Here is a 26,271-nt window from a genome sequence, read left to right on the forward strand (position 1 = left end):
TGAGTAGCCAAAGCAACCCTGAGCAAAAGAAACAAAGCTGAAGGCATTATGCTTCCTGACTTCAAACTATGTTACAATGCTATGGTAATTGAAACAACTTGGTACTAAAACAAAAACAGATACATAGACCAATGGAACAAAGTAGAGAACCCAGAAATTAATGTATGCATATTATGGTCAACTAATTTTTGACAAGACACCAAGAGTACACAATAGGGAAAGGATAATCTCTTCAGTAAATAGTGTTCAGAAAACTGAATATTCACATGCAAAAAAAAAAAAAAAGAGAAAGAAGGAAAGAAAGAAAACAAAGAAAGAAAGAGAGAGAGAAATCGGACCTTTCTCTTATATCGTACACAAAAATCAACTCAAAACAAATTAAATAATTTAACATAAGACCTGAAACTGTAAAATTACTAAAAGAAAATATAGGGGAAAAGCTAATTGACATTGTTCTTGGCAAAGATATTTTTGGACTTAACACCCAAAGTACAGGCAACAAAGAAAAGATAAATAAGTGGAACGACATTAAACTGAGAAGTTTCAAGCCAAGTGTAGTGGCTCATACCTGTAATCCCAGTGCTTTGCGATACTGACACTGGAGGATTTCTTGAGGTCAGGAGTGCCAGGACTTTGAGATCTACCTGGGCAACATAGTGAGATTCCCATCTCTACAAAAAGTTAAAAAATTAGCCAGACGTGGTGGCATGCACTTGTAGTCCCAGCTACTCATAAGGCTGAGGCAGGAGGGTTGGTTGAACCCAGGAGTTTGAGGCTTCAGTGAGCTATCACCTCATCGCTATATTCCAGGCTGGGTGATAGAACAAGACCCTGTCTAAACAAACAAACAAACAAACAAATCAAGTTTCTGCAAAGCAAAGGAAACAATCCACAAAATGAAAAGGCAACTTACAGAATGAGAGATAACATGTGTAAACCATGTATCCAATAAGGTGTTGATATCCAGAATATTTAAGAAACTCAGTAGAAAACAACAACAACAACATTAAAAAATGGGCAAAGAGGCCAGGCGCAGTGGCTCACACCTATAATTCCATCACTTTGGGAGGCCAAGGCAGGTGGATTGCTTGAGGTCAGGAGTTCAAGACAACCAGCCTGGCCAACATGGTGAAACCCCATCTCTACTGAAAACACAATAATTAGCCAGGTATAGTGGTGTACACCTGTAGTCCCAGCTACTCAGGAGGCTGAGGCCCGAGAATTGCTTGAACCTAGGAGGCAGAGGTTGCAGTGAGCCAAGATCATGCCATTGCACTCCAGCCTGGGCAACAGAGCAAGACCCTGTCTCAAAAAAAAAAAAAAAAAAAAAGATAAATGCATTTACCATGTTCCATTACCTGGATCACAACTCCTTGCCTTATCTTAAAATCACTCATATTCCCTTCCACTAAATAATAAAAATGGGCAGAGGATCAGAAAGCATACAGATGGCCAACTGATATATGAAAAGACACTCGATATCACTACTCATCAGAGAAATGCAAATCTAAACCACAAAATTTAATAATGCCTTACATCTGTCTAGATGGCCAGTATAAAAAACAATCAAAAGATAACAAGTGTTGGCAAGGATGTGGAGAAAAGGGAACCTTCCTACTCTATTGGTGGGAATGTAGATTAGGACAGCCATTATGGAAAACAGTATGGAGGTTCCTCAAAAAATTACAAGTGGAACTGCCATATGATCCAGCAGTTCTACTTCTGGGTTATTTATTGAAAGAAGATAAAATCAGTATTTGGAAGAGATATTTGCACTTCTATGTTTATTGCAGGATTTTTAACAGTAGCCAAGATATTAAGACAACCTAAGTAGCTGTCAACAGAAGGATGGATTAATAAACTACAGTGTATATAACACACACACACACACACACACACACACACACACACACACACACACACCACAATGGAATACCATTTCAGATTTAAAAAAAAAAAAAGAAATCCTGTGATTTGCAGTAACAGATGAACCTGGAGGACACTAAACTACATGAAATATGCAAGACACAGAAAGACAAATACCACGTGATCTCATGTATTAGATATGGAGCCTAAAAATAGTCAAACTTATAGTAACAGAGAGTAAAATGTTGATTACCAGAGGCTGGGGGATAGGAGAAAAGGGGAGATATTGGTCAAAGGGTACAAGCCTTCAGTTATAAGATGATTAAGTGCTGCAGACCTATATTGTGTACTTGAAAATTGCTATGATAGTAGATCTCAAGTGTTCTCACCATACATACACACACAAAAATCCAAAACAGAACAAAACAAAAAACCCAACAAAACCTCAAAAGGGATAAACTTAAAGTTAACTGCTCCTAAACACATGATAATCAAACTTCTAAACATAGAAGATTACAGCAAAAAATCTTGAAACCAGCCAGAGAAATATAATTTATTACATATAGGGAACAACAGTTCAAGTGAATGCAGGGTTTTCAACAGGAACCATGGAGGACAGATGACAGTGAAATAGCATCTTTAGAGTTCTAAAAGAAAAGCACTGCTAACCCAGAATTCTGTATTCAGTGAAAATGTACTTCAGAGATGAGGACAAAATAAAGAAATTCCCAGATAAAGGAAAACTAAGAATTATTACTAGCAAATCTGGTCTAAAAGAAATGCTAACAAAAGTTCTTCAGGCTAAAGGGAGACGGTATCAGAAGAAAACTTGGAACTTCATGAATGAAGAGCAACAGAAACTGTGAATATCTAAATAAATACAGCAGAGTTTTTATCCTCTATTAAGGTCTCTCAATATGACTACTCAAGCAATCCTCCCATTTCAGCCTCCCAAAGTTCTGGGATTACAGGTGTGAGCCACCATGCCTGGCCCTGACTCTACTCTTGAAAGCAAAATTATGGCATTGCTGGGGAAGGTTTCCAGGTTTGCATGTATAGTACAAGTGACTTTTAAAGCAAAGGCTACAGAGTAAAGGGAACTATGTGGTTATATATATTTAGTTGAAATGCTAAAATGTTAACTGTAGACTATTAAATATTAGGTATTCTATTTCATAAAGTAGTGACTATAAAGATACTAAGAGTTTTTAGCCAAAAAAGCCAATAAATAAATTAAAATGGAACATTAAAACATTAAAGTTATCCAAAAAGAAGGTGGTGAAAAAAGGGATAAACAGAAAACAAACAATAAAATGGTAGACCTAAATCAAACCTTATTAATAGATATTTTAAATATAAATGGCCTAAGCACTCCAATTAAAAGAGATTTTTTGACTGGGTAAAAAAAGGACTCAATATATACAGAAACCCATTTTAATTATAGTGATAAAGATAGGTTAAAAGGATAGAAAAAGTTATTCCATGCAGAAAGTAATTGAAAAAAAGTTGGAGTAGATTTAATTATATATCAAAGTAGATTTCAGAACAAAGAAAACTGACAGGGATGAAGTTGGACATTTACATATTAAAAAGCAGATTAATTTGCCAAGAAGACAGAACAAAACCAAAGTATGTATGCAGCTGATAACAGAGTCTAAAAAGCAAAAGGTAACAGAACTGAGAGGAGAAAATAGAAAAAATCTACATTATACTTAGCAATGTCAACACTCCTCTCATAATAGTAGATCAAGTAAACAGAAAATTAGTAAGGGTACAAATGATCTTGGCAATATTATCAGCCAACTGACATTTATAAAACACCCCAACTTTTTTTTTTTTTTTTTTTTTTTTAGACAGAGTCCGGCTCTTTCCCCTAGGCTGGAGTGCAGTGGCGCGATCTTGGCTCACTGCAAGCTCCTCCTCCTGGGTTCACACCATTCTCCTGCCTCAGCCTCCCAAGAAGCTGGGACTACAGGTGCCCGCCACCACGCCCGGGTAATTTTTTTGTATTTTTAGTAGAGACGGAGTTTCACAGTGTTAGCCAGGATGGTCTCCATCTCCTGACCTCGTGATCCACCCGCCTCGGCCTCCCAAATTGCTGGGATTACAAGTGTGAGCCACCGTGCCCGGCCCCCAACTTTTTTTTAAGACAGGATCTCACCCTGTCACCCAGGTTGGAGCGCAATGGCACAATCATGGCTCACCGCAGCCTCCACATCCCCAAGCTCAAATGATTCTCCCACCTCAGGTTCCTGAGTAACTGGGACTACAGGCACACACCACTACACCCAGCTAATTTTTTGATTTTTTGTAGAGGCTAGGTCTCACTATGTTGCCCTGGCTGGTCTCGAACTACTGGGCTCAAGTGGTCCTCTCACTTCAGCCTTTCAAAGTGCTGAGATTACAAGTGTGAACCACTGTGCCTGGCCACCCCAACATTTATAATTAACATTTATAAAATACTCCTCAGTGGCAGAATATATATTCTTTTCGAGGGCAAGTGGAACATTAAAAAAGATCTTATTCTGAGCCATAAAAGAAACCTTAGCAAATTTAAAAGAATTGAAATCATATAAAGTATGTTCTCTGTAATGGAATGAAACTAGATGTCAAGAACAGAAGATATCTGAAAAATCACCAAATGTTTGAAAATGTAAAAATATACTTTTTTAAACAAATTATACTTTACATGTGCCATGGTGGTTTGCTGCACCCATCAACCTGTCACCTACATTAGGTATTTCTCCTAATGTTATCCCTACCCTAGCCACCCACCCCCAGACAGGCCCCAGTATATGACGTTCCCCACCCTGTGTCCATGTGTTCTCATTGTTCAACTTCCACTTATGAGTGAGAACATGCAGTGTTTGGTTTTCTGATCTTGTAATAGTTTGCTGAGAGTGATGGTTTCCAGCTTCATCCATGTCCCTGCAAAGGACATGACCTCATCCCTTTTTGTGGCTGCGTAGTATTCCATGGTGTGTATGTGCCACATTTTCTTAATCCAGTCTATCATTGATAGACATTTGGGTTGGTTCCAAGTCTTTGCTAATAACTCTTGGATCAAAGAGGGATTCTCGAGGAAAATGAGTCTTTTGAACTGAATGAAAAGCTAAAATGCGTCGTATCAAAATGTGTAGCATGCAATTAAAGCAGCACTTAGAAGGAAATTTAAAACATTAAAAACTTACTTAGAAAGAATGGTCTGAAATCAGTAACCTAAGCTTTCACCTTAAGAAACTAAAAAAGGGGCCGGGCACGGTGGCTCACGCCTGTAATCCCAGCACTTAGGGAGGCCAAGGCGAGTGGATCACCTTAGGTCAGGAGTTTAAGGCCAGCCTGACTAACATGGTGAAACCCCGTTTCTACCAAAAATACAAAAAATTAGCCAGGCATGGTGGTGTGTGCCTGTAATCCCAGCTACTTAGGAGGCTGAGGCAGGAGAATCACTTGAACCTGGGAGGCGGAGGTTGCAGTGAGCCGAGATCGCGCCATTGCACTCCAGCTTGGGCAAGGAGTGAAACTCCATCTCAAAAAAAAGAAAAGAAAAAGAAACTAAATAAAGAAGGGAAAATTAAACCCAAAACAAGCAAAATGAAGGAAATAATAGATAAAAGCAGAAATCAATGAAATTAAAAACAAAAACAATAATTGGTGATATGAAAGGATGATTGCTTGAAATCATTAATAAAATTCATAAACTTCTGGTTAGACTGATCAAGAAAATGAGAGAGGATACAAATTTCCAATATCAGGAATGAAAGAGGGCATATGACTACAGACCCTACATTCAAAGGATAATAAGTTAATTGTAGAGGAAATGGGCCAATTTCTTGAAAGACAAATCCTAACAAAACTCATAAAGAAGTAGATAACACAAATAGTCCTATATCTATTAAAGAAGTTGAATCAGTATTTAAAAGCTTCCAACAATGAAAACTCCAGGCCTAGATATTTTTGCTGTTGATTGCAACCAGCCATTAAGGTAATAATAATAATCCTATTCAATCCATCTCAGAAAATAGGAGATAACATTTCTCAACTCATTTTATAAGGAAACTATTAGCCTGATACAAAATTAGACAAAATATTACAAGAAAAGGAAACTCTACTCATACTGAAGTATATTGCTTTTTCAGTTCAAGACTACTTCAACAAAGTAAATATTGCTATAAAGCAAGTCACACAAAATTTTTGGTTTCCCCAGTGCGTATTAAAAGTTGTATTTACACTACACTGTAATCTATTAAGTGTGTAATAGCATTATGTCTAAAAAATGTACATACCCTAATTAAACTACTTTACTGCTAAAAATGCTAACAATCATCTGAGCCTTCAGCAAATCATTACCTTTTTGCTGGTGGAGGGTCTTGCCTCAATATTGATGGCTGCTGACTGATTGATGTGCTGGTTGCTGAAGGATGGGGTGGATATGACAATGTCTTAAGACAACAATGGGCTGGGCACAGTGGCTTACAGCTGTAATCCCAGCACTTGGGAGCCAAGGCAGGAGGATCACTTGAGTTCCAGACCAGTCTGGGCAATATAGCAAGACCCCATCTCAACAACAACAACAAAGAGACAGCAGTGAATTTTGCTGCATCCATGGACTCTTCCTTTCATGAAAGGGTTCTCTCTAGCATGCAATGTTATTTGGTAGCTTTCTACCCACAGTAGAACTTCTTTCAAAATTGGAGTCAATACTCTCAAACCCTGCCACTGCTTTATCAACTAAGTTCATTTAATATCTTAAATCTTCTGTTGTTGTCATTTCAATAATGTTCACAGTGTCTTCACCAGGAGTACATTCCATTTCAAGAAACCACTTTCTTTGCTCATCCATAAGAAGGAACTCCTCATCTGTTCAAGTTTGATCATAAGATTGCAATAATTCAGTCACATCTTCAAGTTCTACTTCTAGTTCTCTTGCGATTTCCATGTTATCTGCAATGACTCCTTCCACCAAAGTCTTGAACCCCTCTAAGTCATCCATGAGAGTTGGAATCAACTTTTTCCAAATTCCTGTTAATGTTGATATTCTGTTAATGTTGATATTTTAACCTCTTCTCATAAATCTCGAATGTTCTTGATGAATCTTTTCCAGAAGATTTTCAATTTACTTTGCCCAGATCCATCAGAAGACTCATTGTCTATGGAGGCTAGAGCCTTAAGAAATATACTTTTTCAATAGTAAGACTTGAGTCTAAATTACTTCCTGATCCCTGGGCTACAGATTGGATGTTGTGTTAGAAGCCATGAAAACAACATTAATCTCCTGGTACATCTCTGTCATAGTTCTTGGGTGACTAGGTGCATTGTCGGTGAGCAGTAATACTTTGAAAGGAATCTTTTTTCTGAGTAGTGGATCAAAACAATGGGCTTTGAATATTTAGTAAGCCAAACTGTAAACAGAGGAGCTGTCATCCAGGCTTTGTTGCTCCATTTATAGAGCTCAGGCAGAGTAGATTTAACATAATTCTTAAATACCCTAGGATTTTTTGGAATGGTAAATAAGCATTGGCTTCAACTTAAAGCCACCAGCTGCGTTAGCCCCTAATAAGAGAGTCAGCCTGTCCTTTGAAGCGTTAAAGCCAGACATTAACTTCTCTTCTTTTACTATGAAAGGTTTAGATGGCATCTTCTTCCAATATAAAGCTGTTAGGTCTACATTGAAAATCTGTTGTTTAGTGTAGCCACCTTCATCAGTTATCTTAGTTCAGTCTTCTGGATAAGTTACCACAACTTCTCCATCAGCACTTGCTGCTTCACCTTTTTGTTTTATTATTATTTTTTTTATGTACAGAGATGGCTTTTTTCTGAAACTTCATGAACCAACCTCTGCTAGCTTCAAACTTTTCTTCTGCAGCGTCTTTGCCTCTCTTATCCTTCATAGCATTAAAGAGAGGACCTTACTGTGGATTAGGCTTTGGCTTAAGAGAATGTTGTGGCTGGTTTGGTCTTCTATTCAGACCACTCAAACTTTCTTCATATCAGCAATAAGGCTCTTTCACTTCCTTCATGTGTTCACTGGAATAGTACTTTTAATTTCCTTTGAACTTTTTCTTTGTATTCACCACTTGGCTAACTGGCACAAGAGGCCTAGGTTTTGGCTATCTCAGTTTTTGACATGCCTTCCTCAATAAGATTAATCGTGTACAGCTTTTGATTTAAAGTGAGATATATGCCACTCTTCACTTAGAGGCTATTATAGGATTATTAATTGGCCTAATTTCAGTATTGTTGTGTCTCAAGGGAATAGGGAGACCTGAGGAGAAAGAGAGAGATGGGAAATGGCCGGTAGCTGGAGCATTCAGAACACACACATTTATCAATTAAGCTTGCCATTTTATACAGGTGTGGTTCATGGCGCCCAAAAATTATTACAATAGTAACATCAAAGATCACTGATCACATTTCACCATAACAGATACAATAATAATGAAAAAGTTTGAAATACTGTGAGAATTACCAAAACATGACAGGGAGACACAAAGTAAGCACATGCTATTGGAAAAATTGCACCGAAAGACTTGCTGGATGCAAGGTTGACACAAACCTTCAACGTGTAAAAAATACAATATCTGCAAAGCACAATAAAGTGAAATACATTAAAACAAGACATGACTGTACATACCAGTACACCTCATGGACACAGACATCAGAATCTTCAATAAATATTGACAGATCAAACTGGAATGCAAGAATGCTTCAGTACTTGAAAATGGATGTATTTCATTTTATTAGCAGACTAAAGAATAAAAATGATAGGATCCTACTAATAGGTGCATAGAAAAGCATTTGACAAAATTCAACTTTAATTCATGTTAAAAAAATCTTTACAGCTAGGTATTAGAAGAAAACTTCCTTAAAGGGCATCTACAGAAGTTTACAACAGGGTTTCTCAACATTGATACTGTTGATATTCTGGATGGGTAATTCTTCATTACAGATTGGAAAACTCGTTGTTAAGATGTCAGTTCTTTTCATATTGTTCTATAGATTCAATGCAATCTCAAAGTTTTAGAAGGCTTTTTTTGTAGATATAAAACTTACTCTAAAATTTGTATGGCTAGGCAAAGTAACTAGAATAGGCAAAACAATTTCATGAAGGAAGAACTAAGTTGGAAACTCAAATTATCTGATTTTAAGACTTACTGTTAAGATGCAGTAATCAGTGTGTTATTGGTAAAAGCTTATACATATAGATAAATAGAATAGACCCAGCACTTTGGGAGGCCGAGGCAGGTGGATCATGAGGTCAAGAGATCGAAACCATCCTGGCCAACATGGTGAAATCCCATCTCTACTAAAAATACAAAAAATTAGTTGGGCATGGTGGCACGTGCCTGTAGCCCCAGCTACGCAGGAGGCTGAGGCAGGAGGATTGCTTGAACCCAGGAGGCAGAGATTGCAGTGAGTCGAGATCGTGCCACTGCACTCCAGCCTGGTGACAGAGTGAGACTCCGTCTCAAAAAAAAAAAAAAAAAAAAAGAATAGAATAGAGAGTTTGAAAAAAGATACACATAAATATGCTTGATTCATTTTGCTAATGCAAAGACAATTTTATGGAAAAGTGATAACCTTTAAGAATAATAGGCTAGGATTAATTGAATACCTGTGTGCAAAAAAAAAGTGAACCTTGTTCCTTACCTCACATTTAGCTCAAGGTGGGTTATAGGCGTAAACACAAAATGTAAAAGTATAAAACTCTTAAAAATGTAGAATATCTTTGTTTGATTAGGCAAACAGATTTTAGATATAACAACAAAATTACAATCCATAAAACAAAAAAAAATTGATAAAGTGGACTTCATCAAAATTAAAAGCTTTTACTCCCTGAAAGACACTGTTAATGATAAGACAAGGCATAGACCAGGAAAAAATATTTGCAAATCACATGTTTGACAAAGGGATTGTATGCATAATATACAAATAATTGCTATAAAACATTAATAATATGAAAACCAATCCAATTTTAAAATATGCAAAGAGCTGAACAGATATTTCATCAAAGAAGATACACATATGGCAAGTAAACAAATGAAAAGATGTTCAATATCATTAGTAATTAGGAAAATGCAAATTCAAACCATATTAGGTAGCACTACACACCTTTATCAAGCTCTTTTGTCAAAAACTGGAAACAACCCAAGTATCTTTCATGTGATGCCTGGATAGACTGTTGTATGTTCATACACTGGACAAACTCAGTAATAAAAAGGAAAAAAAATTTCCACACACAACAACATATATAAATGTCAGATACATTATGGCTAAATGAAAGAAGCAAAACCCTAAAGATTACGTATGATTCCATTTATATGACATTCTAGGAAAGACCAAACTGTAGTATCAGAGAATAGATAAGTGGTACTAGGGATTAAAGGTTGCAGGGTGGGGGTTGACAAGCATCATGATGAAGGAGTTTCTTTGCATGATGAAACTGTTATGTGTCTCATAATCATGGTTACATGACTCCCTCTATTTTTCAAAACTCATAGCAACAGCAAATTTACTACAAAGAATAAATGTATAACTCCCCCAAATTCTATTGCTTCCCATTAAAACATTTTAAAATGGGGAGGATCCCACTTTCGATTATAATATGTAAGATTCTAACTCCTTGATCCTCACTTATTTTAGAAAGCTGGACAATTTGTCACAGAGCACAGTAAAAAGAAGTCCCAAGGAATACTCCTTTACCATCACCCCTCCATATTTTTCTTGACCAAGTATTACTTCTACTTTTTCTCTGCTTTGGAAATGAATCATAACCTGAGTTCCCTGTTCTTTTTCTGAAACAGATGCCTTAAATTTACACTTGATGTATACTTTCTGCTTTTTTTGGCTTCCCTCCACCCACAATTTTTTTTCTTACAATTTTTCTATTCTCTTTACCTCATTCATTCTCTTATTCAACAACAAATTTAGGCCCTGTGCTGGGGGCCCAGGATATGAGATTAATAAGGTATGCTTTCACATGAAACTCAGTCTTGAAAGGTAGAATAAGGACACATTAACAAATAATTGTGTGTACTAATGTCATCAAGTCATAATAGAAGTATATTAACGAGCATGGTGTAACACAAAGGAGTAAATCTGTTTTTCTTGGATGGGTGAGGGAAGGCTTTACACAAGAAAGAGGCATAGAAGTACCTCAAATGAAAATTACAGTTCTTTAAAATGTCATCTGTGACTTTGATTATTTATGGACTGACTAGTAGGCCACATAGATTAAGAAAAATAGAAATTTAGCAGTAAAGTCATCAGAGACAACATTGTAAACTTCAGCTTGGTGACATGAGGATGGGATGTATTAGTGATTTTTGTAAAGTTTATATGGAAAATAACTGATTAAAATGAAAAAGTTAGCCAGGTGCAGTGGCTCATGCCTGTAATCCCAGCACTTTGGGAGCCAAGGCAGGCAGATCACTTGAGCCCCAGGAGTTTGAGACCCACCTGGGCAACATGGTGAAACCCCACCTCTAGAAAAAAAAAAAAAGAATTAACTGAGCATGTAGGTGTGCATCTGTAGTCCCAGCTACTTGGGAGGCTAAGGTGGGAGGGTCACCTGAGCCCAAGGAGACCAAGGCTGCAGTGAGCCATGATTGTGCCACTCCACTCCAGCCTGGACAACAGAGGGAGACTCTATCTCCAAAAGAAAAAAAAAGAAAGAAAGAAAAGAAAAAGCTGAGTATACCAGACAAGTATAGACTGTCAATTAGAAATGTAGCACTTATTAAAGAAAAAATGATTAAATGTAAGACACTGTTAAATTGCCTATAATTTAATCTGCTAATTATACTTATTAACATTTGGCTTGCTGACTCACATTCAGTTTAGATTTTATATTGATTCTTAATATTTTTTCAGTTATATTTGTGTACAGCTAATTTTTCCCCCACAACTTACTGTTCTCTACCCTTATCAGTCTTTTGATTTTTCTTGACTATATCAGGCACATTCTACCACAGGGCACCATTGCACTGGCTGTTTACTGTGTAAGGAGCACACTTCTTCTAGTATCTGAATGGTTAACACTCTCATCCATTTGAAAACTACTCCATGAGGTTTAACCCTTCCACTATATTTTAAATAATAAATCACCTCCCCTCCTTTCAACCTCAAGCACTCCTGACCTCTTTCCCCTGAGTTACATTAAGTCTTAACTTCTAGCATATTATTTTATGTACTTATTATGATTATTGTTTATTATCTTTCTTCACCTCCACTAAAACGTAAGCTTTACCAGGGCTAAGATCTTCATCTGTTTTGTTCATTGGTGTATCCAAATCTCTAGAGCAGTGCCTATGATATGGCAGAAACTCAGTCATTATTTGTTGAAAAATTGATGGAAGAGTAATAATTTCTTTATTTTTTTCTGATAGGACTTGGATTTGGACTCTTAAAACGAGTTAGAACTCCTGTGACTTGACATTTTAGAATTTCTCTAATCCAATTGAACTGTTATGATACCTAAGCATTGCTCAGGAACTCTGGCTTGAACCTCAAAGCTCTTCCTGACTTAGATGATAAACAGTTACCTCCCCATGAGGCCATCTTTTGAAGTACAGTGTAAACACTGTTAGAAACAATGGATAATCATAAACCTGTTCATTTGGCTTTTGAGTTTTCTTTGTTCATTTTTGAAGATTTTCCAACTTTTGTTGGAAAATGAGACTTAAATTGTTTCTGTAGTAACATATGAACACAATTCATCCAATAAAATCCCATATACTCAGGCCAAAACATGATACCAGAGATAAGAAATTGGCTCTTAAGGTCACCAGAGTTTGGCTTTTAGACAATGGGAGAGGCCACTCTGAGAAACACCCTTTTAAGTTATGTACTTGGAAATTCAGGAAAGCTGAAGCAGATATTGTATCTCAGAAAATCATCGTATTCATGTAATTCTCTAAGCATCCGGGGTTATGTATACCTTAGTAAATTTGATTCAATGTTTTAAATTGCATATGGAATAAAATGAATCTTATATTAATGTTTTATAATACATTTAAGATTTGGGAGAAAATAATCACTACATAGTTTCTAAAAACAGAGAGCTACACATTTTATATAATGTAATATATACATATATATACACATAATCTTGTTATGTTAATTTATACGTATTTAGAAATGAAATTGAATATATTTTCATGTTTGTTTTTTTTCATTTTCTATTCATGACTTTTGCCTATTTCTTCTGTGGAGAGAGTTTTCAATTACCCTAAAATAGGAAAAAAACTATTTATTATGTGAAACTAATTTTTATATAAACCCATTTTGATCAGTAGTGACCTTTTTTCTCCGTTGATTAGTCTTCATACATGATTACTGTTGGTAGTTTGTTATTTTATACTTATTTTTCATTTGAGACTTTATGATTTCTGTTTTAAAACATATGAAATATTTTTCTTAGTTCTGTAATGTTTTATATTGTTTTGAATGTCTAAAATTTTATAACACAATTCTCATATATTTGGTTACTTGCTTCTGTTTGAGTCGTATTATTGTAGCATTCTTAATTACTGTGTTTGTTATAGGTATTTCTGGGTGAACAAAATCTTATGTATTTGTATTTATTTATAAGGAAATATAGACAAAATGATCTTTATATTTTATAACCAAACTAGAATTTTCAAGGAATCATTTTCATTCACCAATTTAAATATTTACTTATTTACAGAATGAGAGATTTATTAATGGTTCTAAACTTTAGTACACTGGGGAATTTTTCAGGTTTATTTTACATGAACATCACTTTCAAAATCTCTTCAAATAAAATGATTGAAAATTTAGATTTGGCTTCTGGGGAAGGGGGATTATCACAAAGAAGATGATACTATGAAAAGAGCTAAATAAATTCTACTATTGATAAAATTATCTGAGTTTTTTTGAATGTCTTCTTTATAATAAGAGAGTTAAAGAAATGTTTTAGTCTACAATATAATCCAATTTCATGTCTAACAGAAATTGATGATCTCTGATGGTAGTTCATGTTTATGTTCATTTATCTGTTTATAGCCCTTTGAGTTTCTGTCAGAAAATTAATGAGACATTTCCAGTTTGACCTTGTGATTTTTGCAAATTAGCATAGAGCAATTTGCAGTACTTGTAATGAGCAAGTCATACTTTATTTTTAATCATGGAAAATTGCTTTCTTTATTATTTTTGCTACATAATTCAACAATTTTGCTTACTTTATTGCACTAATATTTACTTTATTGCGCTAATATTACTTTAGCTAATATTGCTAAATTACTAATTAGCTAATTATTAATTAGCTAATATTGCTAATATTACTTTATTGTGCTAATCATCTAAAGAAAGTAAATATTTCTCATTTTATAGAAGAGGGGAAAGATTACACAATTTAGTGGACTTTGTTCATTTTAGGAGGGTATCATAATAATAATCCCAGTTCCTACATCTTTCTGATGTTCTAATTTCAATGAGTTGTCCTTTTCAAAATCATTTTATGGTATTATTACCTCTTTTCTTTAAGGTGAACAATATCGCTGCAAGCTGCTTTGCTAGGCGTCTAATGATAAATTCCCATTCTGATGTATTATTTGTTCTAATATATAGCCTAATTAAGAGTTGACTGAAGTATGTTAGAATTTTGAATGCCAAATGTTTATGTGTGTTTGCACTATATTTTTACTTAAAATCTTTGAATGTTTAAATAGCTGTCATAGATTTTTTTTAAAAAATTTTTAAATTTTTTATAGAGACAGAGTCTCACTGTGTTGCCCAGTCTGATCTTGAACCGCTGAGCTCAAATGATCCTTCTGCTTCCACCTCCTAAAGGGCGGGGAATACAGGTGTAAGCCACTAAGCCTGGGGCTTAGATTTCTTGGTATAAGAACCTGAGATGACCCCGTAGTACAGATATATTTGATATAATTTAAAATATTTTTATTACTCTTATTATCCATAAATTCAAATACTTTAATTTGATGAAGGGTATTTTCATTAATAGTTGTCACTGTTTAGTTGATTGCCATTGTTCATGTGATCTATATTTTTATTTTATTAAACATTTTTTTACATTTTCTTTTCTTTAAAGTTATGACTTTTAAACTTCAAAAGATTTGCACTTGATAAACTTCAAAAGATTAGCACAATTTAGGTACTCAGTATTTTAAAAATTATTTAATCAATGAACAAATACTTTGTTTCTAAGATGTTAATACCTACCACCTACCTGTAAATGGCATTTTAAAGCAGTATTTTTAAAGCTTAAGAAAAGTTATATATAGTACTACATTTTAACTTCAGAACCTGTTAAAAGATGAAAAATGCTGTATAAAAGATAGTCTCATTGTTAGCTGAATTACAGTACTGTAGCATTTTTATCTGTTGCTTCACTGAAAAATTTTCCTCGTATATAAATACAAAGTGAAAGATTATAAGCAACTCGCCTTAACAGTATTAGTAATAGAATATGTTCTATATGATACTGCCAATTTATAGACAAGACTTGTGAAAAATCTGAATTATTATCTGATCACTTATAATTAGTTTTATTTGTTTTACAAATGGTAATCCATTTACAGACCATTTTATCTAGGAGTCTTTTCCATATTCCATCTTGGTACATTTATATAAAGGTATCTACCTGCAACTTTATTAGAAAAAAATATATATGCAGAGAGAGAGAGAGAAAATAGAATAAATATAGCAAAAGCTAAAGGTTTACTTTTTGCATAAGTGTTAAAATTCATCGATTATATCAATCACGATAGTGATTCAATGATCAAAGAAATGGAAATGAATAGAAAACAAAGTTGGAACATGGCTGACATGAAAAATATAGAAGAATAAATATCATATTCATGAATTAGAAACATATTCAGTCTTATCAAGGAAAATTTATTTGTTTAAAACAGTGGCCAATAGTCTTTTCTGTGTGAGGGCTAATTTCAATATTAATAAAATTATGAATCAATTATTTGATATTGAAAAGTACATACTTCTTGGGTCAGGAAATGCTGTCTGTCTTCAGTATTCAGTATAGAAGCATTCTTCTATTGCATATCCATCTCTGAGTTGATTCTGCCTTTGCCTGAAATTTCAGAAACTTACTCCTGAAATAACTATATGGTATAATTATACTGTTGTATTTGAATGCATTTTGTTCTTGAGCAAAACGCTTTCTGAACCTGGTTTCTTTGGTATTGTCTCAAGTATTTTTCTAAGCTACATAGTGTTAAATACTGTTTCACTTTCTTTTAACATTATATATTTTATAACAAAAGGTTTTGTTTCCATCTCAAATAAGAACCCCTTCTACAAACAAGCCCTGGGCCACTTTGAAATAATGTGAGCTTTGTCATACGCTTGTTTATTTAAAGAGCAGCACTTCTACTTCCTAAGGATTTATGTTTTATATAAAAAATATTTATATTCCTTCCCATTACATGTTTCACTACCTCATGTTTTTCCCCCTTCTTTCTGGGGTTGTCAGTGAGAACTCTAACCAACCAGGAAAACCAACTGACTAATTATCCTCCATCAGTCAGGTCCTGCCTGTCTCCTAAGGAGTAGGTCAGCTTGAAGTGACAGAGAAAACCGATTGCTGGGTCTTGGCAGCCTTGTCTCTGGGCCTGCCTTTTCTCATCTGTAAAATGAGAGTTGTTGAAATTTGACTACAGATAACTTGGAATATAGTGGATTGTTGTTTGGTCCAGATATTTCTGGTTGCTTTTAACTTGTCTAGAATGGTTTAATCGTATTAAATTATAATTAAAGCAATTACATCCTACAAATAAGTGAAAAATTTAAGAAAATTTTCCCATGGTCTTTCACAGCCAAAATGAAAATCAGGGCACAGAGGCTAGCATACTAACAGCTTTTTAAAAAAATAACCAACATTATCTAGGCCAGGCATGGTGGCTTGCAACTGTAATCCCAATGCTTTGGGAGACCACGGCAGGATAATCCATTGAGCCCAGGAGTTTGAGACCAGCCTGAGCAACATAGCAAGATCTGGTCTCTACAAAAAAAACACATAAAAACATTAGTTGAGCCTGGTGGCATGCACCTGTAGTCTTAGCTACTCACAAGGCGAAGGCAGGAGGATCGCTTGAGTCCAAGAATTTGAGGTTGCAGTGAGCTATGAATGCATCACTGAGCTCCAGCCAGGGTGACAAAGTGAGAACCTGTCTCTTAAACAATCAAACACAAAAACCCTATACATTGAGTTTTGCGATATTTTCAGTAATTGTTTCCCACCTTATATGAGGGATTGGTTAAGAAGTGCCATAAATCTGGTCATGATATGCTTATTTGGTACATTTTTGTAGTAAAATTTCTTTAAGTCAGATTTTCATGGAAATTGTTTTTACTTTGATAAGTTTTTAGATCTATAAATCACAAATAATATAGAGAACTTTGTTTTAGGACAGAGATAGTAAATATGGTTTAAATATTAGGAATTAATGTTATTTGCAATGAAAAGCATTCTATTCTGATTTACATTTCAATGTTGAGAAATTTCATTTTTGTTTGTTGTAGTTATAGCAAGAACATTATGTTCTAATATGAGCTTTAACTGTCGTACCAAGTTATAGATCCTTTTGGATATGTTTTTCCAAATTTAATATTTGTTTAAAATGTTACGGAAGTAAGAGGATAGAGTGAATGGCAGATGTGTAGATGTGGCACAGCTGTATGTATCTCCTTCCTTTCATTTTTCATGTCACATTACTAGCTCTATGTGTTTGTCTTTTATTGGTTTTATAAAGGATCTAAGTGTTTGGAAAGGTGTGGGACCATGTACTATTGGAGATTTCAGTGTTTGACTATGAGAGAAGGAAATGTTATTTTTTGGGAATGTTATTTCAGAAATTTGGCTTTGGAGTTTTCCCATATTGTTATACTAGCAATTTCTGAAAAATATAGCAGAAATTTCTAGTACTTTTTCAGTTGGTGATTGTTAAATAAGAGTTAGAAGCTGTAACAAATAAAACAGTGTTTTTGATAGAGTAGGCATTTAGTCAACATTGGTTAAACTGACCAACATTTTATATAATATCTAAGTGCTGCTCTCTACAGGGAAGAAAACATAAAAGATTTAACAATTCTTAGGCAAAAAATGAATGGCTACATTTCAAAATATATTTGTTTATAACTTTTAGAAAAGTTAACATTAAAAAATGTGTATTTATTTTTAAACTTGGAAATTTTCTGAGCCATATAGTTCCAAAGTGAGTGATTTTTTTCCTAACCAATCTTATAAGTTCTGAGGTGCATGGCCAGCAAGTTCAGTCAAGCTGTTGCTCTTCTTTGAGGTCTATTCTACTCATCAGTTTATTACATCTGAGAAAGAATGATGGAGGTAAAAGTAAACAGGAAACAATTTCTGCTCACATATTTCTGACTTACAGACACCTTAGCCTCTCCAATACAATAAGCTACAAGGAACTAGCTTCATTTACTTACCAAGTGTAGCTCATATTTATCTTAACCGAGTTCATTTATTTAGTAGGTAAAAGTAGTGTTTACTGCTTCAAAATTATATGTAGCCATCTTAGTTGGGCTATTCAGTTTGGAACTGTAAACATGATGGCAGGTTTCTTAAATATCTGTGTGTTGTTGTTGTTATTTTTTTTTTTTAAAGAGATTTCCCAAAGTTGCAGATGGCTGGCTCATCTCCAAATACCTCTTCAAGGTACTCTATGCTGGTGATGTCTCCCGCCACTGAGCTGCACGGGAGCATGGAATTGACTTTCGGGGGAGGGCTGTATCAGTTAAGTGATCTTTTTTAGTACATTGCATGGGTTTTGTAAAGCCTTCTTTTTTGTGTGTTTTTGTTTTTTTTTTTTAATCCAGAGAGCACAAGTATGCTTATGCTAATTTTAAAATTAAAATCTTGTAAATCCACACAATATAATAACCTATTTACTTTTTAAGTGCTGTATAATAATAAATATTACGTGTGAAGTAGCAGCTCAGGGAAGCTGTATGAATATTCCAGTTTCAGTAAAACATAGATGTGGCACTGTAAACAATAACTGCTTTTTCATTCTTGAACCATTAGTGGGAATGTACTTCTTAGTTTCCTTTCTCCCAGGTAGAATGCATGCCTTTATTTACTTATTCAAACCTTTTCTTTAATTGAGTTTCTGCTATATGCAAAACACTGCTGGACCTTTGTATTTAATGATCTAGCTTTCTGTATTTTTTGCTTAGAAAAGCAATATAGTCATTATTTTTAAATAGTAGAACAAAAGAGAAAAAGTAAAAAACAAATGTCATTTCCTTAATTCTAATTCCCACAATTAATCCTTTCAAGCAATTTTATCTGTTTTATGTTCTGTACCTATAGTCTTAATCACTACTGACACACATTATACTTGATTTCTTCAGGAGTACGCATTTATGTGTAGCTCTCTGTGTGGACTTCAGCCGTCATGTACGATTTCATTCCACCAGTACTTTAAGCCTTATGTTAATAATGCTGGTGGAAGGGAAAAAACAAAACGTTTGTTCTCCATTTCAGAGAGAGTAAAATTACTGGGATAAAAAAGCGTATTAAATTGATTCAATATTCAGATTTTTGCTGAACCTGTTCATCTTAATCTTTTTGTTTTGGAAAATTAAGAGTTGACTAATTGTTATGGCATAGACACATACTTTAGATATTTGTATATGTTTGTGATAAATTCCTTACTAGTGAACTAGACATTACATTGTCAATACCAAAGGATAATAGTTACATTTTATAGATGAGTAACTGATTCTTAGTGCCTAAATGATATACTTGAAGTGTCCTGTAAGTAGCATGTAGAACTAGCAATGTAAGTACTATTGAGTATCTAATGTAGATTCTGACTTCCTCAGATTCAATTTAAAGTGTAACTAATTATTTTTAAGTGTTTATACTTGTTCTATTTTTTAGAACATTAATTTGGGATTTTAGTTAGAAAATGGATCAGTGTCATAATTTTACCTTCAAAGCTGGATGGTCTAATAAATATAAACCTCAACTAATAATAGTACCTTTTTAAAGGAAAAGTTTCTGAACTTTTACAGAAATGGAAATTTTCTCTGTTTGATAAAATAGTGGATAATATTAAACTGGCTTTTATAAATTAGCAGTAAGAAACTTGGGATTGCTGCTACAAAGTTTAAAGTGAGAACTCCACAAGTTTTTTAAAGGAACCAATTTTCTTTAAGTATCTGAAAGCTTTTGCAGTGACATCAGAGTGGTTTATTAAAATTTGGTAGGACTATCTTGTCTTTTGTTGATTGTCTAGATGAATAATAGCTCAAAGGTAATAGTCTTTAATATTGTCAAGTAGGTGATATATTTTAACTAACAGAACTTTCATTTGTGAAATCAGTTTATCATTCACTTTTTACATAGCTAAGCACTATTACTAAAGATGGGGAATTAAGTTACTTAACAGATTCATTTATATTTTTCTTGTATTATGAAAAGATCTTGTGTCAGCTACTGCTTAGTAGAGAACCACTTTAGAAAAATTAATTTCTGTTCTTAGAAGGTCTTATTCTGGCCATGAAATAAGATACAAACAAAACACAGACATATTGCAAAGTGTAAATAGATATCTCACTTAAAGAGTATAGAAGAGTAATTTTAGAGTAACATTGGACCCTAGAGATCACAGGCAATTTTTAGGTCCTAAAGATGAGGCAATTTAGTTGGAAAGATAATCACATAGCTGGTCAGTAACAGATTGTCTTTTAGTCTAGCAAACTTTTCACCATTTGTTTCTGTGCCTAAAGATGAAGAGAGTTGGATTGATGGGATGGGAATATGTTTTTAAAAGCTTGTTTAACATTGGGAAAATGTTAACTTCCAAGAATACTTATAATTGAAAGCATATTGTATACCTATATTCATTGAGAACTTTAAAAAGGGAATTCTGTTAATGACAGCATATCTCATCTTTGGAATAACATTTCTTCAAGATATAGAGTAGTCAGTTTCTTGCTATATGATTGTCTTTTGTGGTTATTTTTAAAGGAAGTCAAAGTATTTGAGGAGTGGTTATTTATTACTTCAATATTTATTTTTAAAGGCATGAGTAGCTTGTAACTTTGTTTTTAAATTTTCCTGTTAAATACAGGTTATAGACTTTTACTAGCAGTTAATCTGTATTTACATAAAAGTGATGTTCGAATAATATCGCAGATAACTCATTGAACACATCTATTATATTGAACTAAATTAAACCTTTCTGTAGATGCAGAAATTAATTATTTAGATGAAATCCTAGGATATACAGGCAATTTACATGAAAGCTTGTTTGGAGGTTCTAGCAAGAGAATCTACCTTCTCTTGAAGAATATCTTTCTGAATGTGAAAAATTCAGTGTCTTGAATTAAGAGCTTCACTTTGGAAGTGATGCACATGGAAAAGGAAGGAAGCCAGAATCAAGCCAAGTCATCCTCACATCTAATTTGTAGAGCAGATAAATGTGTTATGAAGATCTTGGTGGTTGATTTATGGCCCTGAAAGTCATGATGATATGCCATCCTGTCAATTGCTTAGTTTCTCAGTTTGTAATCTGGGAAATCTTTTCATTATCTTTTGGGTAAAAGTCCTTGTAGATAGTGTGCCCTACCTATAGCAGGAGTTCCAAGGATTTAGTGCCCACACCTTTCTGCTTAACCGAACTCTAGTTTTCTAGTTTTTCTGTCTCTGTTTTCTCTCCTCCAAAACAGGGCTTTTTAAATACTCTTTGGTTTTCAACAGCTCTACTTTGAAACATCCTACAAGTTATTTTCTTCAGCCACCTGAAACTAAAGAGAAGATTTAAAATAACATTACAGAAAAGCAAACCATGTCCTATGCCAAAGTCCTGGACCCTTGTACATTTCCTTAAAACGGAAAATCTTCTTGTTCGTGGACAACCTATGCTTTATCTTTCTCTGTGGTTACCTATTTGGATTACCACTATAGGTGGTTGCCATTGGCTAATACAATGTTGTATTTTCCCTTGCCTATTTCTCTGACTTCTGTTTCCCATATTGTCTTTTTAGAGAGACTTAAACTCACCACAGAATCTTGGTGATACTCTTTCCTTAAGATTCTTTCCAGTGTGTAGTACTTCATTTCTTGAGGGAAGTCTGGCAGCTGTAGCTCTCATTTTGAAATTATAGAATGATCCCAGATAATAGAAGTCAAGGAAAATGAGTTGAAGTTAGAAACATTTGAGGAAGTAACTTTAGAATGGTTGATGATGGGAGTAAAGTTGGATTAGGGAGTAAGTTTGGAAGATTTCTCTAGATTCCAAAGCAAGTTAAATGTGAAGAATTTAACTTTGCATCTCATTCCTACTTCATTTTGTGATGCAAGGAGAGCTTGGTCCCTGTAACTACTTGTATGATTACAGTAATAACAGTAGTAATAATTAACACTTATTTTGAATTTAGTATGCACTAGACTCTTTGCTACTTGCTGCACATACATGATCACATCTAATCCTTACAACAGTACTATCCAGTAGGTACTATCGTTATTTTCAATTTACAGAAGAGGCCCAGACTCATAAAGTGAACCTAAGTCATTTTTTCAAGATCCCATAGCTAGAAAGTGATCTAGTTGAGGTCCACCGGACTCAAAGCCCATGTTCTTAACCACCAGTCACCCTGCTTCCCCTCCAAACGGCTAACAAATTGATGACATGAAAAGTGCCCTAGAGACAAACTATATTGAGGCATTATATCAGGAAATTTTTAGTTAAAAGAAGAGAGGGAGCAGAAGAAAGTGATGGAGAGAGATTAAGAGGGAGAAGTCTGTAGATTTCTATTTGTAAGTAGCAAAATTTTATTTTATTTTTAATTTTTTATTGTTTTTTTTTGAGACGAAGTCTCACTCTGTCACCCAGGCTGGAGTGCAGTGGCACGATCTCGGCTCACTGCAAGCTCCACCTCCCGGGTTCACGCCATTCTCCTGCCTCAGCCTCCCGAGTAGCTGGGACTACAGGTGCCTGCCACCATGCCCGGCTAATTTCTTTGCACTTTTAGTAGAGAGGGGGTTTCACCGTGTTAGCCAGGATGGTCTCCTGACCACATGATCCTCCCACCTCGGCCTCCCAAAGTGCTGGGATTACAGGCGTGAGCCACCGCACCCGGCTGCAAAATTTTATTTTTAAAGAGACATTGAATTATATAGTTATTAGAATAAAGATTTATAGATGCATTTGTTTTTATTTATATAAAGAAAAATATATGTGCAAAATATTTGATGTTTGTAATCTATCATGCAAACACTAGCAGACTGTTATCAAAACTATTGCTATAAAAAGATACTAATTGGATTTTTTTTAATTTAAGTTTTTGTGTTCATTGCATTTAAGATTATCTGTGTTGTGCTGATTTATAAATTTAATTTTTCAACAAATATTTATTGAGTGCCTACTGTGAGCCAAGCAAGCACTGTGTCAAGTGTTAGAGATTGATCTAAAATAAGATAAAATTCCTGCCTTAGTGATCTTACCGCCTAATATGTGAAATAATCAAGTAAAGAAATACTTTTGAGGAGAAGTAAGCACAGGGTCCTGTGCCAACAGAGGGACTAGCTGTTGGGATCATGCATGGGTTTCTGGAAGAGGCCTTTAAAACACCCTGAATAATGAATAGAAGTTACCTATCATGACTTGTAGGATTTCTGTTGGTTGATTAATAATAAGTACATCACTAGAAATACTAGGGGGCGATTTTTAAAAATTCAAATGCTTACATCTTCCCCTAAAGATCTTGATTATTCAGTTTGTGGGGAGGCTAGACATGAGTATTTTTTAAAAGCAGTCCAGTTACACTAATGTTCTGCCATGGTTTGGAACCACTCAGATATTATCTCAGACATTGGTCCTAAAATGGTGCTTGCTGACAAGAACACTTCTTGATGTTGCTGTAGAGAAGTAATTACTGAGGAAGGGAGGATTTAAAGTAAATAATTAAATCATGATGAAAAAAACACTTATTTCAAAATATGAAAGCAAATCTTTCTACATGAAGATTAAACAACTTTCCTAGGGAAGACTAGTCATACTAGACAACTAAGGAAAGTATTAAGATGTCTCTCATATTCCACTTAAAAATACTGAGTGTAGAAAATGTTTCCTGTGAGACTAATATTCAGAGTCCTGTATAGAATTCTTTTTTTTACAGAGTCCTGCTCTGTCACCCAGGCTGGGGTGCAGTGGCTCAGCCTCAGCTCACTGCAACCTTCACCTCTTGTGTTCAAGTGATCCTCCTGCCTCAGCCTCTCTCAAGTAGCTGGGATTATGGGCATACACCACCATGCCCAGCTAGTTTTTGTATTTTTAGTAGAGATGGGGTTTCACCATGTTGGCCAGGCTGGCCTCGAACTCCTGGCCTCAGGTGATCCACCCACCTTGGCCTTCCAAAGTGCTGAGATTACAAGCATGAGCTACCATGCCCAACCATAGAAATATTAATACTAATATAACCTATGCACAATAGAACATTTGGTCATGAACGGATACATAGTTAGCCAAATCTGAAAGATTACAAGTTTTTCATGAGTTCTTAACTGGAAGAGAGCAAACAAATGACAGTTAAAGGGAGCTTTATAGATGAGAATGGTTGGGTAGGTGGTTATGCATTATTAGTGAATATAGGATGCTAATTGATTTTATTTATTTATAAAGTAAACCACACATTGTATACCTTTTTTGAAGTATCCTTATGAAGAGGAGAAAAGAATTATGGTGGTGGGGGTTTTTTTCTGTTTTTTTAAATAGAGAAAGGTTTAGAATTCAATTGGTGACATTTATTAATGCTTAACTAGAAGCGCAGGAAGGTTCCTGTGTGCTATTTAAGTGACTGTATTAGACAAATAGGATGTTAAATGGCAAGATATTTCTAGTGTCTAGTCCCTTTCATTTAGTTTGATTTTATTGTTAAGACTATGATCCAGACTCATTAAGTAAATTAAGTAAATTTTCCAAACTAACACCACTAGTTAAAGATAGAATAAGACTAGATTTGAGGCTTTTTGACACCTAGATTGGTGGTGCCCTTGCCATTATAGTTCACTATATTACCTTTGTTTTTCAGAATTTTATTGTTCTTGCATTTTCAAGTCTAGTTTTATTTTACTTTTTAAAATTTTATATCGCAATTTGTCTCCTGAAGGTCAAGTAACCTGGTTTGGTTATGAAAGTCCTCGTAGCTTCTGGGACTATATCAGAGTGGCTTGCCGGAAAGTTTCACAGAATTGTATCTGCAGCATTGAAAATATGGAAAATGTCAGTTCTTCTAGAGCTAAGGTAAGACATTGGTCAGAGACTCGTTTCTTTTTTTTTTTTTTCATTGCATGTATTTGGAATAGCAGGAAGGTGTGAAGCTACTTACTATGAATTTCCTTTTCTTAAGAAGCATAATAAAATACGTCCTGTTCTGTGATGTTTCTACATTTCTTGAATTATCTAAACTAGTGGCTCTCAAATAATGTTCAGCAGAACCCTGAAGATGTCCAAGACCCTTTCTTTAATGGGTACATAATGTCAAAAATATTTTTATGTAATATCAACCTGTTATTTGCCTTTTTGCTGTGTTGATATTTGCACTGCCAATGCAGACACAATGGTGGATAAAACTGTTGGAACCTTAGCACGAATTAATGCAGTGACATCAAACTGTGCAAGCAGTCTTGAGTTCTTCCCCACCATGCACTCAGTATTTTCTTTTAAAGGCAGTTTCAACTTAAGAATGACCATGATGGTGCGGGAAACATTAATTCTTATTAAATCTCAACTTTGAGGATCTGTCTTTTTAATATCCTGAGTAATAAAATGGGAAGTATGCATAAAGCATTTCTGCAACATACTGAAATATGATGGTTGCTTCAAGAAAAACACTTGTACAATTCTTTGAATTGTGAGCTGAACTAGATACTTTTTAATGTAATATGATTTTACTGAAAAGAAAAACTTATAAATCATAATTTTTTGGACTTAGGCATTTGACAGATATTTTCTCAAAAAAAGAAGAAAGAAGTGAGCCTATTACTTCAAGGAAACAGCTGACAGTATTTGTTGCCAATGGTGAAATTAAAGCTTTTAAGTAAAAACTAGAATTTTAGAAACTTGTGTTCACCGTCTTAAGCTTCATAGCTTCCCAGTATAGAAAAGCTTTTTTAAAACATTGATGTTGATATCAACAAATGTATTTTTAAATTATTTAATGAAATGTGTCAACATTTGATGGAACTGCATAACTTGTATTTTCCAAATGATCAGTTCGTGGAATTACAAAATCATGTATGGGTAAAAAGATCAATTCAAAGTGCAAGGTAGGTCAGTAGATTTAATGTACTATAGTATGAAAAAGTCATTAATATGATTACAGAAACTTACCATTTAGTGAGTTTTGATCTAGAACAAAAGAAAATATCTA

At 34.5% G+C, this 26,271-nt stretch overlaps 1 protein-coding gene across 8 annotated transcripts in view; it reads left to right on the forward strand.

The window, feature by feature from the left end:
* The window catches only part of RUNDC3B (RUN domain containing 3B), a 208,551-nt gene that overhangs the window by 47,694 nt on the left and 134,586 nt on the right, over window positions 1–26,271 (forward strand). For 5 of the 8 annotated variants that reach the window (XM_063814671.1, XM_001163673.8, XM_009453495.5 and 2 more), the window contains one exon: window positions 25,009–25,142. In XM_063814671.1, coding sequence (XP_063670741.1) covers window positions 25,113–25,142 — 30 coding nt within the window. In that variant the 5' untranslated portion in view covers window positions 25,009–25,112. Of the gene's footprint in view, window positions 1–18,493; window positions 18,545–25,008; window positions 25,143–26,271 lie in introns of all 8 variants that reach the window. The other 3 variants (XM_001163562.8, XM_009453494.5, XM_009453496.5) reach the window with 1 other exon arrangement.

Source organism: Pan troglodytes, chromosome 6 (assembly GCF_028858775.2).
Source record: "Pan troglodytes isolate AG18354 chromosome 6, NHGRI_mPanTro3-v2.0_pri, whole genome shotgun sequence".
NCBI lineage: Eukaryota > Metazoa > Chordata > Mammalia > Primates > Hominidae > Pan > Pan troglodytes.